This window comes from Octopus sinensis, linkage group LG27, assembly GCF_006345805.1.
Source record: "Octopus sinensis linkage group LG27, ASM634580v1, whole genome shotgun sequence".
NCBI classification, from domain to species: domain Eukaryota; kingdom Metazoa; phylum Mollusca; class Cephalopoda; order Octopoda; family Octopodidae; genus Octopus; species Octopus sinensis.
Window position 1 is genome coordinate 19,986,958 of NC_043023.1, and position 20,348 is coordinate 20,007,305.

The following is a 20,348-nucleotide window of genomic DNA, read 5'->3' on the forward strand; positions in this document are numbered from 1 at the left end:
GAAAAAGAAAATCTAAATCTATTTTCTGGTTTATTCATCATCATCATCATCATACGTCCGTTCTCCATGCTTGCATGGGTTGGTCAGTTCGTCTGGGGTCTGGGAAGCCATGGAGGCTGCACCAGGCTTTAGTCTGATCTGGCAGTGTTTCTACAGCTGTAGAAACATATGGCTGCACCTGGCTTCAGTCTTGATCTGGCAGTGTTTCTACAGCTGGATGCCCTTCCTAACGCCAACCACTCTGAGCGTAGTGGGTGTTTTTTACATGCCACTGGCACAGGGCCCAGAGCAGGCTGGCAAATGGCCACGATCGGTTGGTGCTTTTACGTGTCACCAACACAGATGCCACTCAGGTGGCGCTGGCATCTGCCACGTTTGGACGGTGATTTTTACATGTCACCGGCATGGGTGTCTTAACTACAATTTCCTTGTGAATTTTTATTTTGATGTTAATGTATTTGACTCAGTAGGTCTCCTCAAGGACAGCGGGTCACCCTACGATCCAGGGTTAGCACAGCAGGCCGTCCTGCGAGCCATGAACTCACTATTCTTTATATTTTAGATTACATATATATGAGGGCACCTGTGTCGGTGGCACATAAAAAGCACCCACTACACTCGCGGGCGTTAGGAAGGGCATCCAGCTGTAGAAACACTGCCAGATCTGACTGGCCTGGTGCAGCCTTCGGGCTTCCCAGACTCCAGTTGAACCATCCAACCCATGCTAGCATGGAAAGTGGACGTTAAACGATGATGATGAAAAGTCTTTTAGGGCCTCTGTAGGTCTTAATCTGCCCCTGCTTCTCTTTATCTTGCCAATGAGCCTTGACACATCATCACATCTCTCTCTCTCTCCAACTGAGGTAGCTAGGTTCCCCTTTTACTACAAGACATTTGTTTCGACCCCCTTATTGTACTTTAACCTATCATCACCTGCTATAAAACCATCATCCTCAATACTTCTCCCCGCTCAGTGAGGTGTCCTTACCTCATGAGTTATTTCACTGCTTGGTTGTCGTCGTTTAACGTCCGTTTTCCAGGCTCCGGTCTTATCTGGCAATGTTTCTACAGCTGGATGCCCTTCCTAACGTCAACCACTCCGTGAGTGTAGTGGGTGCTTTTTACGTGCCACCTGCACTGGTGCCAGGCGAAGCTGGTGTCGGCCACGGTCGAATTGGTGCATTTTACGTGCCACCTGCACGGAAGCCAGTCGAGGCGGCACTGGCTTCGGCCACGATTCAGATGGTGCTTTTTACGTGCCACCGACATGGAAGCCAGTCGAGGCGGCACTGGCTTCGGCCACGATTCGAATGGTGCTTTTTACGTGCCACCTGCACGGAAGCCAGTTGAGGAGGCACTGGCTTCGGCCACGATTCAGATGGTGCATTTTACGTGCCACCTGCACGGAAGCCAGTCGAGGCGGCACTGGCTTCTGCCACGATTCGGATGGTGCTTTTTACGTGCCACCAGCACGGAAGCCAGTCGAGGCGGCACTGGCTTCTGCCACGATTCGGATGGTGCTTTTTACGTGCCACCTGCACGGAAGCCAGTTGAGGAGGCACTGGCTTCGGCCACGATTCAGATGGTGCATTTTACGTGCCACCTGCACGGAAGCCAGTCGAGGCGGCACTGGCTTCTGCCACGATTCGGATGGTGCTTTTTACGTGCCACCAGCACGGAAGCCAGTCGAGGCGGCACTGGCTTCTGCCACGATTCGGATGGTGCTTTTTACGTGACACCTGCACAGAAGCCAGTCGAGGCGACACTGGCTTCAGCCACGATTCGGATGATGCTTTTTACGTACCACCGGCACGGAAGCCAGTCGAGGCAGCACTGGCTTCGGCCACGATTCGGATGGTGCTTTTTACGTGCCACCAGCACGGAAGCCAGTCGAGGCGGCACTGGCTTCGGCCACGATTCGGATGGCGCATTTTACATGCCGTTGATTACTATCTCTTTCACCACTCCACTCTGTCAACATCTTCAACCTCCCATCGCTCTACCCTATTTTATCAAACTTTCTTTTTCTCTCATCTCTCTCAGCACAACCACTGCTTTCTCATTCCAGCTTACCATTAACAGGATAACTATTCTACAGGAAAACAGACATGTAAGTTTGAGGTCTATATAATGTGATTTATAATTTCTGTTGTATGCATAACGGTTTATCTTTCAAACACGACTAAGTTCACCTTTAATCTTCTATTGTGAATCATCTCCAGCAATGTTTCGATGTCCTCTTTTCCATCCTTACATGGATTGGATTGAATTTGTTGAGGCATATTTTCCAACAACTGGATACCTTGCTGTCATTAACTTTCACCTATATTTCAAATCAAACCAAATCAAAATCGAAGAACATCAATGGAATTTGTATCTTTGTGGTACCAGTGCCGGTGGCACATAAGAAAACCATCCGAGCGTGGCCGTAGCCAGTACCGCATCGACTGGCGTCCGTGCTGTGGGCACGTAACAAACACCATCCGATCGTGGCTGTTCGCCAGCCTCGTCTGGCACCTGTGTCGGCACATAAAAAACACCATCCAAGCGTGGCCGTTTGCCAGCCTCGTCTGGCACCTGTGTCGGTGGCACATAAAAAACACCATCCGAGCATGGCCGTCTGCCAGCCTCGTCTGGCACCTGTGTCGGTGGCACATAAAAAACACCATCCGAGCGTGGCCGTCTGGCACCTGTGTCGGTGGCACATAAAAAACACCATCCGAGCGTGGCCGTCTGCCAGCCTCGTCTGGCACCTGTGTCGGTGGCACATAAAAGACACCATTCAAGCGTGGCCGTTTGCCAGCCTCGTCTGGCACCTGTGTCGGTGGCACATAAAAAACACCATCCGAGCATGGCCGTCTGCCAGCCTCGTCTGGCACCTGTGTCGGTGGCACATAAAAAACACCATCCGAGCGTGGCCGTCTGGCACCTGTGTCGGTGGCACATAAAAGACACCATCCAAGCGTGGCCGTTTGCCAGCCTCGTCTAGCACCTGTGTCGGTGGCACATAAAAAACACCATCCGAGCATGGCCGTCTGCCAGCCTCGTCTGGCACCTGTGTCGGTGGCACATAAAAGACACCATCCGAGCGTGGCCGTCTGCCAGCCTCGTCTGGCACCTGTGTCGGTGGCACATAAAATCACCCACTACACTCTCGGAGTTGTTGGCGTTAGGAAGGGCATCCAGCTGTAGAAACACTGCCAGATCTGACTGGCCTGGTGCAGCCTTTGGGCTTGCCAGACCCCAGTTGAACCGTCTAACCCATGCTAGCATGGAAAGCGGACGTTAAATGATGATTTGTGTACACAGCAGCCTCCTTTCAGTCAACATCTGTCAGGTCCACTCACAGGCTTTGATTAACCCAGTGCTATACTACAAGACTCTTGCCCGAGGTGCCATACAAGCGAAATGAACCTGAGACCTCAAGGTTATTCACATCTGCATATATGGCATAGCCACTATACCTATTTCTTTACTGCCCACAAGGGGCTAAACGCAGAGAGGACAAACGGATTAAGTCAATTACATCGACCCCAGTGTGTAACTGGTACTTATGTAATCGACCCTTGAAAGGATGAAAGGCAAAGTCGACCTCGGCGGAATTTGAACTCACAACGTAAAGACAGACGAAATACCTATTTCTTTACTACCCACAAGGAGCTAAACACAGAGGGGACAGACATAGGTATTAAGTCGATTATATCGACCCCAGTGCGTAACTGGTACTTATTTAATCGACCCCGAAAGGATGAAAGGCAAAGTCGACCTTGGTGGAATTTGAACTCGGAACGTAGCGGCAGACAAAATACCTATTTCTTTATTATCCACAAGGGGCTAAACACAGAGGGGACAAACAAGGACAGACAAACGGATTAAGTCGATTACATCGATCCCAGTGCGTAACTGGTACTTATTTAATCGACCCTGAAAGGATAAGTCGACCTCAGTGGTATTTGAACTCGTAGCGGCAGACGAAATACCGCTGAGCATTTCGCCCGGCATGCTAACGTTTCTGCCAGCTCGCCGTCTTTTGGTCGCAACTCCATCAGGACTGGCCAGGGACTAAACAATGTTACCATTTATTTGTTTCAGTCATTTAACTGGGGGGGGGGGAGCATGCTGGAGCACTGCCTAAGAGAATTTAGACTGAATCAACCCCAGTACTGCTAAGTTACAGGGATGTAAACACACCAACACCAGTTGTCGAGCAGTGGTTGGGCCCAAACAGAGAGATAAAGGAGCCCACACGTAGCTGTGTATGTACAGGATGAGCTTTCAGTTTCCCTCTATATCAAATCAGTTCTCCAGGCTTTGGTCAGCCCGGGGCTATGATAGAAGACACTTGCCTAAGGTGCCATGTAGTGGCACAGAGCCAAGATGTATGTGCTTCAGAAGCAAACTTCTTACCACTCATCCATGCCAATATATGATGTATCATCGTTTAACGTCCGCTTTCCATGCTGGCATGGGTTGGACGATTTTGGCTGAGGGCTGGCGAACCAGATGACCGCACCAGGCTCCAATCTTGATCTGGCAGAGTTTCTACAGCTGGATGCCCTTCCTAACGCCAACCACTCCGAGAGTGTAGTGGGTGCTTTCTATGTGCCACCGGCACGGTGGGGCTCAGTCAGTACTGGCAACGACCTCGCTCGAGTCTTTTTACACATGCCACCAGCACAGGTGCCACTAAGTCGACGTTGGTAACGATCACGCTCGAATGGTGCCCTTTTTATGTGCCACCGGCATGGAAGCCTTGTTGGCTGCTCTGGTAGCGATCACGCTCAGATGGTGCTCTTGGCACCCTACTAGCACTGGCACGAGTGCCAGTAAGGCGACACTGGTAACGATCACACTCGAATGGTGCCACTGGCATGGAAGCTGGTTAGCCGCTCTGTCAACGATCATCTCTCTATATATAAACGGCAGTTTGTCTGTCTGTGTGTCTGTCAGGTTGTACCCTCACCCTGACCACGGCTTTCAACCGATTCTGATGAAACTTGACACACACATAGCCCAATGTCATAATTCAAAACTAACGCAGCGAAAATTTTGCAGTTCTGAAAAAAATCGATAAATTCGACATGGGGTCGAGAATCTAAGCTTTTTTTTATGCAACACATTTTCTGTCGGGAGACAGCTCGGAACATCGTATACACAGAAGTATTCGAGTGAAGAGAAGACATTGCAACCTACAGATGCGCCTTCGTTCCCTAGAGGGAAAGGACTAGATTGGGATTAGTCGTTGCCTACTAGGGGCTCTTACATACCCGGGCAAAGCCAGGCTATGCTGCTAGTATAAAATAATAATATATAATAATAATAATGAAATTATTGTATACAGTGCTCAGGTGCACAACTTGTCAGAAAGTGCATATAAAGTACATGCAGTAATGTAGAAATGTCTGGAAAGTGAACATGCTTGTGTGTGTATGGAGGGGAGAAAATCAAGTGTAGTGTTGGCGAATCTCGGGAAGCATGGAAGTTTTGAAGGATGCAGTGCTCCGACAACTAACAACCGATGCCGGCAGTTTGTTCCACGCTTCAGCAACTCTCAGCGTGAAAAAATGTTTCCTGAAGTCATGGGAGCTGTGCTGTTTTCTGACTTTGTAAATATGTCCACGGGTGTTAGATGGGTGGAGTTTGAAGAGGTGCTCAGAGTTATTGTTTGTGCGATGGTTGATAATTTTATGGGTGTCTGCCAGGTCAGCTGCCAGACGTCGGAGTTTCAATGTGTCCATGCCCAGGGAAGTAAGGCGTTCAGGATATGGCAAATGCCTGATGGAGGGTATTCTTTTGGTTGCACGTCGCTGAACAGCTTCCAGACGATTGATGTCCTGGGCAAGATAGGGGTTCCAGACCGGTGATGCAAATTCCAGGTGAGGTCTTACCATAGCTATATAAAGCCGCAGATAGATAGCCGGAGAGCGGCTCACAAGGGATTTGGTGTGTGATGCCAAGACACCCTCAGCCTTCTTGGCAATTTTAGCGATGTGTTTTGTCCAACGCAAATCACTGTCGACAATAACACCCAGGTCACGTTCACTTGAAGACGTTTTGAGACTAGTGTTATATATATATATATATGTGTGATGGTTTTCTTCCAGTTTCCGTCAAATTTACTCACAAAGCTCTGGTCACCCAGAGGTTGTTGCTAAAGACACTATGGTGCCATGCAGTGGGACTGAACTTGAAACCATGTGGTCAGGAAGCAAACTTCTTATGTATTTTTGAAAAAAATTTTATGTTGCAATAATTTTTGTGCCCTTTCTTTCATTTGCAGCCACCATGGGCCGTTCACGCTCCAGGTCACAGGAGAGGCGTTGGTACAGCTACAGTTACAGCCACAGCCGTAGTCGGAGTCGCAGCCCTTCAGAAGACGGAGTCCGGGTCCACGTTGCTGACTTGGGCGAGGACCCCTCAAAGAGGGAGCTGGAGTGCGTGTTTGAGAAGTTTGGCAAGCTGCTGGAGGTGTGGGTGGCCAAGAGCCCGCCTTGCTTTGCCTTCATCGTTTATAAATATCGTGAAGATGCAGATGCAGCCATCAAGGAGATGGATGGCAAGTAAGGGTCGCTTACTGTTTTTGTGTGTCAGTGTGGTCATCGCCTTTTGGCACCCTACCCCCTCCACTTTGATTCTCCCTCTCCTCTGAACTACATCTTCAGAATCCCCTTCGTATCTGCTATCGACAGTCACATACAGCAGGATCTCGCAGTATAAGTGCCCCATTGTACGAGTAATTTGCTGTGCGAGCTGAGACATTTCCCCAGTCACCCCGCAAAGCCATTAAAAAATCAATAGGCGCAGGAGTGGCTGTGTGGTAAGTAGCTTGCTAACCAACCACATGGTTCCGGGTTCAGTCCCACTGCGTGCCATCTTGAGCAAGTGTCTTCTGCTATAGCCCCGGGCTGACCAATGCCTTGTGAGTGGATTTGGTAGACGGAAACTGAAAGAAGCCTGTCGTATATATATATATATATATATATGTATGTATGTATGTGTGTGTTTGTGTGTCTGTGCTTGTCCCTCTAGCATTGCTTGACAACCGATGCTGATGTGTTTATGTCCCCGTTACTTAGCGGTTCGGCAAAAGAGACCGATAGAATAAGTACTGGGCTTACAAAAAGAATAAGTCCCGGGGTCGATTTGCTCGACTAAAGGCGGTGCTCCAGCATGGGCGCAGTCAAATGACTGAAACAAGTAAAAAAGTAAAGAAAAGTGACTTTTTTGTGAATTTTCTATCCAAAACCCAATCAAAATGCCCGAAACTTGATACACCAATTGAATGCCAGCTGGCTGTATGTGATTGGTCGGAGACTTGGACAGTACTGGCGTGCATGTGTGCACGCACGCACGCAGCTGTATATGCATGCACTAGCACTATGACCCAGCAACGCATTTGACAGGATAATCTGAATGTTAATGGATTAACTTCTATTTTCCACGCTGGCATGGGTTAGAAGCTTTGACAGGAGCTGGTCAAGAGGACTGTGCCAATCCCTATCAGCTTGGTGCCCTTTCCTAACGCCAGCCACTTTACAGTGTGGGCTTGGTTGGTATTAGGAAGGACATATAGCAGGCTATTTTTGTTTTTAGTATCTACCTACCAAGTTCATTTAAGGCTTTGGTTGGTCTGGGGTGGTAAGGAAGACATCTGCCCCAAAGTGCTGTACTCTGGGATTGAACCCAGAATCACGCGATTGCAAGACAAGCTTCTTAATCGTGCAGCCATGTCTTCATTTATGTTGATTCTCTTCACTCTCTTTTACTCTTTTACTTGTTTCAGTCATTTGACTGCGGCCATGCTGGAGCACCGCCTTTTAGTCGAGCAAATCGACCCCGGGACTTATTCTTTGTAAGCCCAGTACTTATTCTATCTGTCTCTTTTGCCGAACCGCTAAGTGACGGGGACGTAAACACACCAGCATCGGTTGTCAAGCAATGCTAGGGGGACAAACACAGACACACAAATATATACATACACATATATATATATATACGACAGGCTTCTTTCAGTTTCCATCTACCAAATCCACTCACAAGGCTTTGGTCGGCCCAGGGCTATAGCAGAAGACACTTGCCCAAGATGCCACGCAGTGGGGCTGAACCTGGAGCCATGTGGTTGGTTAGCAAGCTACTTACCACACAGCCACTCCCGCGCCTATTCGTTGATTATTAAAAAACTTTGTCATTAGCAATTTTGTAATTTTTTTTTCTTTTTCTTTCTTTCCTTTTTATTTTCAAACCTCTTGCCGAATCTCCACTCCGTCTTGATGGTCACGTCTCTCTATCTCCCACCGTTTACCATTTCATTTTGATGGCTGCACTGACGCTGCCTCTCCAGATTGTTGAGTGGTGGTCGGATTCGTGTCTCGTTGGCACGGCCCCGCACAAGGGGGAGGCGCCGGCGTGTTTTTGACCCCAACCTACGTTGCTACCAGTGCGGACGCAAGGGACACTTCTTCCGTGACTGTGACGACTCCAGACGCTACCCCAGACGTCGCTACGTCAGCAGGTATCTACCACCATCATATTTCTGTTTCCTTTTGTGTACATAGTGTGTGCGTGTCCACATATATTTCTATTGCTATATACACATATATATGTGTGTATGTTATCATTTTTTTCGGTTTTCCTCCATTGCATTTTCACTTTTTGATTTTTTAAAGTATTTTCATACTATTTTATTATTATTATTATTATTATTATTATTATTGGTCGGCCCAAAGCTATAGTAGAAGACACCTGCCATGCAGTGGGACTGAACCCGGAACCACGTTCTATATTTTTAAAATGCTATATTTATGTAGCATCCAGCTGTAGAAACTCTGCCAGATCAAAATTGAAGCCTGGTGCAGCCATCTGGTTCGCCAGACCTCAGTCAAATCGTCCAACCCCAGCTAGCATGGAAAGTGGACGTTAAACAAAACGATTATTATTATTATTATTATTATTATAAGTGAGAGAGCAGCACATGTCATCAAAGTGACACTGGGGTAAAATATACGAAGCCCATTGTACCCATCATGACTACCCGTCTGATAAGGGTACACCAGGCACATGCATCACAACCATATGTGCGCGACATGGTGATCTCATATCAAGATAAACAGCACATGACCTTGCAGGTGGGGCCCAGTTAGAATTTTCTTCTGGTCGAGTAGCCCATCCTGCTCAAAAGGTCCCTGAATAAGGGTTGTTTAAGAATGTCGAACGAAACACCCATGTTTCCAGAGGTGAATTATTCAAACCCCAAAGAATCCCTCTCGACACATGGCTATGATGTTCCCCCAACTACTTCTGCTCGTGATCAGAGATGCACATATCGTCAGCTACTAAGGGACATGCTCAACTGGTTACGGTCAAACAACTGACAAGTAAATCTGTGGTATTGAGCAGAATATTTGCTGTGGCCCATCTTTTATACCAAGACAAAACAATGTACATGATAACACTTCCGATCATTTAAGATCAGAAGCCACTGCCTGGTACTGCATCAGGGCATTTATTATTATTATTAAGGGGGCAAGCTGGCAGTATTGTTAGCATACCAGACAAAATGCTTTGTAGTATTTTGTCTGCTTTTGTCTTTCATCTTTTTGGGGTTGATAAATAAGTACCAGTTGCCCACTGGGGTCAATGTAGACTCTCCCTCTCCCAACCTTGCTGGTCTTGCACCAAAATTTGAAACCATCATTATTATTCTTCTTCTACTTCTTCTTCTTATTATAATTATACTATTTTTCTTTGTAGCCGATTTAAAAAAATATATATTTTTCCTTTTTAATTTTGTTTTATTTATTTTAAAATTACTCCATAATTTCTTCAATTTTCAGGAATTAATCATACAAATTCTTTATTTATATATAATATGTGTGTCTGTAATGTGTGTGTGTGTGTGTATCTGTATGCGTGTGTGTGTAATTATTTTTTTTCAGTTTCATTTGTTTACTCTCTGTAATTAACTTTTTTTTTTAATCCTTCTTTTGATTCAACTATGAAATGTGAAGATTATATGTGTGTATATATGTATATATATACATATATATACATATATATATATATACACATATATACACATATATATATACACACATATATATATATACATATATATATATATACATATATATATACATACATATATATACAATATATATGTATATACACACACATGTATACATGTATATTTGTTTATATATGTGTATATGTATACATATATACATGTGTGTGTGCATATATATGTGTGTATATATATATATATATCAATGATGAGGATATGCACATGTATGTATGTGTGTGTGTATATATATATATATGTGTGCATATGTATATGTATACACACACATAAACACATACATACAAGTGTGCATGTATATTTGTCTCTTTAACGTTTATGTTGTTTAATTTAGACATTTTTTTCTCCTCCCTGTATTTAAAAAAAAAATCTCTCTCTCTCTCTCTCTCTCTCTCTCTCTCCTTTTCTCTCCGTTCCTTATTATTTTTTGTTCTCTGTTTTTTAACAAACCATATTGCTATTAGCAGACAACCGATTCTTTCACCATCTTACCTATTTTTATCAGGGATGTGGTTAATGGCTATGGTATGGTTCTGTGAATGGTTTTTGGTGATGGTGATGGTTTTGGTCTCAAATATAAAACTGGTCTGGTCTGGTTTTTGTTCTGGTATGTGGTGCCCCCCTTGGCTTGGCTGGCTGGCTGGCTGGGGGCCCCCCCGCCGTTGTTGGCGTGCGCGCGGGGGGCCTCCCCTTCGCCTGGTTCTCGTCTCATCTCGTCTGGTGGTCTCTAGAGGAAAAGTATCAAAAATATCGCAAAAAAAAAAATATGGATCGATTATTAATGGAAGACGAACGCCAAAAGTAAAAAAAAAAAATATGGAGGAAAATATGGAGGCGACACGATACTGGTGGTTAGTTTGGGCATGTTGTCATGGAAACACTGTCTTCCTGGTGCTGCTGCTGCTACTACTGCTGATGGTGAGAGGAGGAAACTGGTCCTCCAAGCTCTCTCGCCCGACAAGGTGCGGTGATGGTCACGTGGAGCATGGTATATAATAGAAAAATGTATACAAGGTGGTGATGATGATGATGATGATTATGGTTATGTTACCGGAACCGAAATGGCAACTGGAAGGAAATAAATATGGCTAGTGGTGGATGCATGGTGGTCAGTTTTTTGGAAAGCTTTTTGAGAAATTAATTAAATCACAATGAGTCAAAAAAAAAAAAAAAAGATTACTGTTCGGTGACGTACGATCCAGCTGCAGTCGTTTCAGGTATGTACGTATGTATGTATGACTACGATTAGATATTTCGTCATTTAGCATCCTAGCTAATTAATTTTTTTCTTAGCTAATTAAAAACTCAACGACTTCTTGTTTTTGTATTTTTTTCAAAATATATCATTTAAAAAAATTTTGTTTATCAAATCTCCATTTGTATATGTGCGTGTGTTTATGAATGGCTGCTTGTTTCTCTAGGATTGAGCAAATTGATGTAGATACCTCTGATGAGAGTTCAATAGGACTCGAAAATCAGATAAGGTTCTTCATCGGTTTTTCATTCTACAGAGAAATAACTAAATTAGTGCTGTTTATCTCATTTATAGGTTTATATATGTATATATATATGTCTTTGCATGTAAATGGTAGGTACTTGTTTCTTACCAAAGTATGTAGCTGGTATATTTCTGCTTTACATTTACATTATTATAGACACTCTTCAACAAAGATTCTCCAATAAGGAAACAGTTTTAAGAAATAATAATCATAAAATTTATAAATAATGAAAATATAATTTGGAAAAAAAGGGCGGAAAAACCTCAAAATTTCAGGCTTTGTGCTTTTAGGAGGAAACGATTATTATTATTATTATTGAGTGAGAGAGCAGTGCATGTCATCAAAGTGGCACCGGGGTAAAATATACGAAGCCCAATATACCCATCATGACTACCTGTCTGATAAGAGTACACCAGGCACATGCATCACAACCATATGTGCGCGACATGGTGATCTCATATCAAGATAAACAGCACATGACCTTGCAGGTGGGGCCCAGTTAGAATTTTCTTCAGGTTGAGTAGCCCATCCTGCTCAAAAGGTCCCTGAATAAGGGTTGTTTAAGGATGTTGAATGAAACACCCATGTTTCCAGAGGTGAATTATTCAAACCCCAAAGAATCCCTCTCAACACATGGCTATGATGCTCCCCCACTACTTCTGCTCATGATCAGAGATGCACATATTGTCAGCCTCCAAGGGACATGCTCAACTGGTTACGGTCAAACAACTGACAAGCAAATCTGTGGTATTGAGCAGAATATTTGCTGTAAAACCCATCTTTTATACCAAGACAATTATTATTATCGTTATTATTTTTATTATTATTATTAAGGTGGGGAGCTGGCAGAATAGTTAACAGGCTGGGTGAAATGCTTAGCAGTATTTGTCTGTGGCTATATTCTGAGTTCAAATTTCACCGAGGTCGACTTAGCCTTTCCTTTCTGGGTCAATAAATTAAGTACGACTGAAACACTGGGGTCGATGTAATTGACTAGTCCCCTTTCCCCAAAAATTTCAAGGCCTTGTGCGTTCAGTTGAAAGGATTGAGGTCGACTTTGCCTTTCATCCTTTTGGGGTCGATAAATTAAGTACCAGTTATGCACTGGGAGTCGATGTAATCGACTTAATCCGTTTGTCTGTCCTTGTTTGTCCCCTCTGTGTTTAGCCCCTTGTGGGTAGTTAAAAATAAAATTATTATTATTATGGGGTGGTCAGCTGGCAGAATTGTCAGCATACCAGCGAAAGGCTTAGTATTTCATCTACTGCTATGTTCTGAGTTCAAATTCTGCCAAAATCGACTTTGCTTTTCATCCTTATGGGGTCGATAAATTAAGTACCATTGGAGAACTGGGGTCGATGTAATCAACTAGTCCCCTATTCCCCAAAATTTCAGGTCTTGTGCCTATATTAGAAAGGATTATTTTTATTATTATTATTATTATTATTGATTTAACCTGGGTTTGTTCTTATTCCTGGTAGAATTTATGTGGGTAGCAGGTTACTACCTGGGTAACCTTAGGCATCCACTAATCTTTCAATAGTCTTTCAAGTTCTTAGAACCCTCCTGATAATCTTTTCTGCTCCTAGAGGCAAACTTTCTGTAGAATCTCTCCAGAACATTCCATTCCAATTTCCTTCAACTGTTTCTCTGAGCTTTCCTTACACTTCCCAACGAACCAATTATTACAGACAAAACCTTTACAATTCCCAAATTCTTGCAATTTCAAACTTTAAGGGAATGTATTTTTTTTTGTTTTCTATTATTATTATATTATTATTATTATTATTATTATTATTATTATTATATTAATGAAGTGGGTTATATTTGTTTAAAATAATGTTTGCAGTCTATTTTGTGTTTTAATCAACCCTGATGTCATCGAGCCGTTAGTAACTTTGATGAAACTGTCCACCACTTTACCCTACGCCTCTCAGACCTCCCCCCCCAAAACCACCTTCCCTGCCGATTTCTCCCCTTCTGTAAAAGAATAAAAACATTCATAACCCTTTAGCATTTAAACCGGCCATATCCGGCCAAAAGTATTCTGCCTGTTTTATATTCAAACTGGCCAGATCTGGTCTCTCACACCAACCCTACAATATCATTTTAAAAATTAACAGCTACCTCATCAAAATCTCATAGCTACAAGATGATGCATGATTAATTCAAAACAATGTGGATGTAAAAGCATTAATTTTGGCAGAATAATGCGAACACTAAAAGGGTTAATAAATTCCAAAATAACAAAATCTTTATTTTATTTTTTCCTCCAAAAACAAAAAAGAAAAAATTCAACAAAATAAAAGGGACAAAAAATAAACAACTAAAAACACAACGAAACTAACCAAATTCCATCGACAAACCTCGTCTTTCATATCTAAAATAATTAACGTTTCATTTTAATTGACCAATTAACATTTTCCTCATACCAGTCCTTATTAAATTAAAATGCTATTATCCAAACGGTGCTTATATATTTTTTCCATATAATTTTCTTTATTTATATTTTTAATTTTTCAGGCACTGCGTCCGTCTTCGTTAACAATATATATTTAATTGTTATTATAAAATTATCATTATAAAAATTATTATTGTTCTTATTAATACGAAAATATTTCTGTTATTATTAATATAAAATCATTATTATTATTTTATTATCGTTAAGGTGGTGAACTGGCAGAGTCGTTAGCACGCCAGGCAAAAACTACTTAGTGGCATTTCAGCTGTCTTTGTGTTCTGAGTTCAAATTCTGCCAAGGTGCCATGGTTGACTTTGCCTTTCATCCTTTGAAGGGGGGAGTGTCGATAAAATAAGTACCAGTCGGGGTCAGTGTAATCAGCTTACCCCCTCCCCACAAAAACTGTTGACCCTGTGCTAAGATCTGAAAACCATTATTATTATTATTATTATTATTATTAATTCTAATTCAAATTAAATTGTTATATATATATATATATATACGTTTAAATATTTGTTGTGCAAGATTTTTTATGTGAAGTCGTGTGTTGAAACAGATATATATATATTTCGGAATGGTCATTTTGCCAGTTTAGCCAATAAAAACACACGCACTATATATTTGGTGTTACTTTGCTTCAGTGTTATTTATTTTTTTACATTAATCTTAATCTTATTTCGGCCAGAGTTCTTTCGTCACACTCCTGTGACCGCATCAGTGGTCCCTTGTTTTCTTCTTTCTTAGTAAGGAGAGACACAAATAAGTAAGAGAAAACAAAGGACCACTGATGCGGTCACAGGAGTGTGACGAAAGAACTCTGGCCGAAATAAGATTAAGATTAATGTAAAAAATAAATAACACCACATATATAGTGCATGTGTTTTTATTGGATAAACTGGCAAAATGACCATTCCGAAATATAACAATATATATATATATATACACACACAACACACACACAAATATATATAGATATATATATATATATATATATATATATATCCAGTCCATACTAGCATGGAAAAAACCCACACGTGTAAGTGAACATATGAATGCTATTGCACACACACAGCTACATGTATTACTGTATAATTATATATACTTTGTACATGTTGCTGTATACATAAACTAATATCCATGTTATGTATACATTATACTGCATGCACAGTAAGCAGTGAAAGGGGCACCTCTGTGGGATTCCTGTCCCCTTAAATCTCTCCAAATGTCTTAGGGAGAAGACTTGTTATATTTCTGTTGAAATACACAGGCTTTGTAAACTCGACTACACCCCTTTGTCTGTCCTTGTTTAGCCCCTTGTGGGTGGTAAAGAAATAGAAATAGGTATTTCGTCTGTCTTTACGTTCTGAGTTCAAATTCCGCCAAGGTCGACTTTGCCTTTCATCCTTTCGGAGTTGATAAATTAAGTACCAGTTACGCACTGGGGTCGATCTAATTGACTTAATCCATCTGTCTGTCCTTGTTTGTCCTCTCTGTGTTTAGCCCCTTGTGGGTAGTAAAGAAATAAGTATTTCGTCTGTCTTTACGTTATGAGTTCAAATTCCGCCAAGGTCGACTTTGCCTTTCATCCTTTCGGCGTTGATAAATTAAGTACCAGTTACGCACTGAGGTTGATCTAATTGACTTAATACCTGTGTCTGTCCTTGTTTGTCCCGTCTGTGTTTAGCCCCTTGTGGGTAGTAAAGAAATAGAAATAGGTATTTCGTCTGTCTTTACGTTCTGAGTTCAAGTTCGTCAAGGTCGACTTTGCTTTCATCCTTTCGGGGTTAATAATTAAGTACCAGTTACGCCTGGGGTCGATCTAATTGACTAATCCATCTGTCTGTCCTTGTTTGTCCCGTCTGTGTTTGCCCCTTGTGGGTAGTAAAGGAATAGAAATAGGTATTTCGTCTGTCTTTACGTTCTGAGTTCAAATTCCGTAAAGGTCGACTTTGCCTTTCATCCTTTCAGGGTTGATAAATTAAGTACCAGTTACGCACTGGGGTCGATCTAATTGACTTAATCCATCTGTCTGTCCTTGTTTGTCCCGTCTGTGTTTAGCCCCTTGTGGGTAGTAAAGAAATAGGTACCATTACATTAAGAATGTGACAGACCTGTGAAGCCAGGTTTAAAAATGAAGACAGGAAGTCGATGAGGAGTTGAGTGCAGTGAATGGTGGGAGCCACGGGTCCTTAAAATTTAAATTTGAATAAATTTTAAGATTTTTTTTCCCTATAACTTTAGCTGGATGCAAAATGAGTTTTGGTTACATATATATAGATGTACTTACATTAGCATCATTATATATATATATAACAAGATGTGATATTTTAACATAAGCTATCATTTCTAATTCTTCTCTATAAACATATGTACAGTATGTATTATATTCTGTGTATGTCTGTGTGTCCTGTATCTACCATATTTTATCTAATATCTTATTGTTTTTTTTTATGTGACTTCCATGTAATGAGATCTCATGCCTGTTCTCTTTTCTGTTTCTTTTTTTCTCTTCCTTTCGACCGTCCATCGTTTAGGTCTTCATCCCGTTCCTACTCGAGGTCAAGATCTCGATCCCGTGGCAGACGTCCGAAGAACGACAAATACAGGAACCGAGGAAGGTAGATGGGACATTGCCCTATTTTTTTACAGTGCACGTGTATGTGTATGTTTGCCAAGTGAACCAAATGAAATACCTTGTGGGTGCTGTCATCAGCTGCAAGGGCTCCTTTCACTGATTGAGGGAGTAAAAGCACTTGCTCTTAGAGTTTCTTGGGTCAATGCAAAGATCTTGTCTTTTGTTGACTTCCTGGAGAAGTCTTCCTTGTGTGTCGCTGTGAGTCTGAGGTCGTGAAAAGACTTGGATGTGTTGTGGGTGGTAAAGAAATAGAAATAGGTATTTCTTCTGCAGTTACATTCTGAGTTCAAATTCCGCCAAGGTCGACTTTGCCTTTCATCCTTTCGGGGTTGATAAATTAAGTACCAGTTACGCACTGGGGTCGATCTAATTGACTTAATCCATCTGTCTGTCCTTGTCTAGCCCCTCGTTGGTAGTAAAGAAATAGAATATCTGCTGATATCTGAGCAGGAGGACAAATGTTCAGGTCTCTAGGTCACTGATCCTCCCTTGTCTGTAGTTGGGAGACTTGGACAATCTCCAGGGCTTTTAGGAAGGTCTCTTGGGATCAGGACTCAGCAGGATTATGGGCTCCCATTGGTCGGATTTTGTACCCAACCGACGACTCTACTGTGAGACTGGGAAGCCGACTGTTTGGCCAAGATGGATCCTGCTTACTGTGTTCTCACCTCTGAGGATCAGGCTGGGTCGACCACATGATCCTGGCAGGTGGGGGAGGGATCTTGCAGAAATGGTGACTGGCTGGGACTCTGCCCAGAGTGTTGACCGGCACAACCTCAACAAACTGTGTATGTGTGCGCACCATTTTGTGCCTATTTACTCCTTGGTGGGTTTCAACTGACTTCCCATGTGTATGGCTGCTTGCCCTTAAATATGGCTACTTACGGGTTTGGTAAATATGTTTTATATATATATATAGATAGATAGATGCAGGCATGGTTGTGTGGTAAGAAGCTTGCATCTCAACCACATGGTTCCAGGTTCAGTCCCACTGCATGGCACATTGGACAAGTGTCTTCTACTATAGCTTCTGGCTGACCAAAGCCTTGTGAGTGGATTTGGTGGACAAAAACTGAAAGAAGTCCATTGTATATATATATATGTATGTATGTATATGTGTGTATATATATATATATATGTATGTATGTATATGTGTGTATATATATATATATGTATGTATGTATATGTGTGTATATATATATATATATATGTATGTATATGTGTGTATGTATATATATATATGTGTATGTATATATATATATGTATTGGATGGTTTGACTGAGGATTGGTGAGCCAGATGGCTGCACCAGGCTCCAATCTTGATCTGGCAGAGTTTCTACAGCTGGATGCCCTTCCTAACGCCAACCACTCCGAGAGTGTAGTGGGTGCTTTTTACGTGCCACCAGCACGGGGGCCAGTCAGGTGGTACTGGCAACGACCTCATTCGAATCTTTTTACACATGCCACTGGCACAGGTGCCAGTAAGGCGATTTGAAATTTGCCCCAATTTACTTGTTACACCCAGTATGTATATACTTTTTACTCTTTTACTTGTTTCAGTCATTTGACTGCAGCCATGCTGGAGCACCGCCTTTAGTCGAGCAACTCGACCCCGGGACTTATTCCTTGTAAGCCTAGTACTTATTCTATCGGTCTCTTTTGCCGAACCACTAAGTGACGGGGACGTAAACACACCAGCATCGGTTGTCAAGCGATGTTAGGGGGACAAACACAGACACACAAACATATACATACACATACATACATATATATGTATATACACATATACGACAGGCTTCTTTCAGTTTCCGTCTACCAAATCCACTCAAGGCATTGGTCGGCCCGGGGCTATAGCAGAAGACACTTGCCCAAGATGCCACGCAGTGGGACTGAACCCGGAACCATGTGGTTGGTTAGCAAGCTACTTACCACACAGCCACTCCTACAACTATATATTTATATATATTTGTTATATCTTTCTCCTGTGTCACATGACCCATCTCCATATTGTTTGCCCTCTGTCACCCCCACCCCCTCAGCTACCAACCTACTGATGCATTTTTTTCTTTTCTTTCTTTCTCTCTCTCTCTCCACAGTCCATCCCGGTCGCAGAGTCGCTCCCCAAAGCGGATCTCGTCATCGTCCAAGAAGAAGTCTGTGAGTCGCAGCCCGGAGCCGCGTCGCCGCTCCCGCAGCCGGCAGCGCAGTTCGTCCCCGGAGAAGAAGGGCAGCAGCAGCAGTGGCGGCAGCAAGATGCTTTCGCACGCCGAGATGATGGGTGCCGGGGACGGCCCCAAGATGAACCACAAGAGGTCGCCGTCTCCCGAGAGGTCGTACAGAGATCGTAGCATCACGCCGTCACCACCGCCGATGACCAAGCGGTCATCGGAGGACAACAGCGACCGGGGCCGGCGGGGGCGGGGCGGAGATGACGACGACGATGACGACGATATGGACTAGGCATGTTGCTATGGCAATGACTTTGTCTCCCTCTCTCTCTCTCTCCCTTGGAGGGTGAAGAGAGCAGAGAGTGTAGGGGGTGGTGAGCATGGGTGGGGAATATTTTTTTATTTTTAAAATTATCTTTTTTTTCTCTCTCCTCTCTCTCCTGTGTCTTATCAACACACATACACATATTATATATACACGCATTACTCTATATTATTATTTACACATACACACTCATTTCTGTCTATTATTTACATACATACATACATACATATATATATATATATTTAAATAGGTGAATGAATTATCCTATGTTTATCGTCAGCATGGAAAATTCGTTTAACCGATACCTGGGTAGCAAATTCACGTCAGAAAACACGGTTGAAGCGACCTGTCCAAGGGTAGAAACTCCGGGTTCATGTGCAGAAATTTGTGTGTTGTATATGAATAAATGAAAGAATGGGGTCGAACGAAGATTTTTATTCCGAATAAAAATATGTTGTCTTCGAAACATATGTCGAGAGTAAAGGAATTTTGTTAACATCTTCGTTCGACTCCATTCTTTCATTTACTTATATATATATATACACAGGCACACATTACTATATACATATACACATATATGCACACACAAACACACATGCAGTAAAGATGATTGTAGATGTATATAGAGAGATGTGTGTAATACATGTGCGTATGTATATAAATATGTGTGTATATGTTCATATATATATATATGTATATATATTTGTGTTTGCTAATGTTACATCTGTAAGATATCAATTTGATTAAATAATTACCAGCACTGAACCAAGGGCTGGGGTAAAATTAGATGGACAGTGGCAAGCAGTGCTCCAAAATGGTCACAGTTCAGGAACTGAGACCTGTAAAAGTGTTCACACACACACGCAAACCTCCATACTAATACCAAAGATATGAATTGTGTCTGTGTGCCTTTGAATCGGATAGTTGCTGGTTCAATACCCAGCTCAGAGCTGTAGGGTGTTGTCCATTTTGACTGTTGGCAGTGGTCAGGGTGCCCCTGTATGGTGATCTCTTGTCACACGGACACACACAGGGCAGCGTTTCAAAAGGGACTTTATCTACCACCATGCTGACAGACCCTGATCTTAAATCTCTAGGGATCCATGCTGTGGTTCTTGTTCCATTTTAGTCCCTGGAGTTGACGAGTTCACTTTTTCCTAAGGCATCACGTGGGGAGATACACAC

At 42.6% G+C, this 20,348-nt stretch overlaps 1 protein-coding gene across 3 annotated transcripts in view; it reads left to right on the top strand.

Moving 5' to 3' along the window:
• LOC115225399 (serine/arginine-rich splicing factor 7) overlaps nucleotides 1-19,330 on the top strand; it is a 22,969-nt gene extending 3,639 nt beyond the window's left edge. Inside the window, exons 2-6 of one of the 3 annotated variants that reach the window (XM_029796354.2) lie at nucleotides 2,069-2,110; nucleotides 6,281-6,560; nucleotides 8,342-8,512; nucleotides 16,570-16,653; nucleotides 18,767-19,327. In XM_029796354.2, coding sequence (XP_029652214.1) covers nucleotides 6,286-6,560; nucleotides 8,342-8,512; nucleotides 16,570-16,653; nucleotides 18,767-19,130 — 894 coding nt within the window. In that variant the 5' untranslated portion in view covers nucleotides 2,069-2,110; nucleotides 6,281-6,285 and the 3' untranslated portion in view covers nucleotides 19,131-19,327. Of the gene's footprint in view, nucleotides 1-2,050; nucleotides 2,111-6,280; nucleotides 6,561-8,341; nucleotides 8,513-16,569; nucleotides 16,654-18,766 lie in introns of those variants that run through there. The other 2 variants (XM_036514367.1, XM_036514366.1) reach the window with 2 other exon arrangements.
• The last annotated feature ends 1,018 nt before the right edge of the window (nucleotides 19,331-20,348 follow it).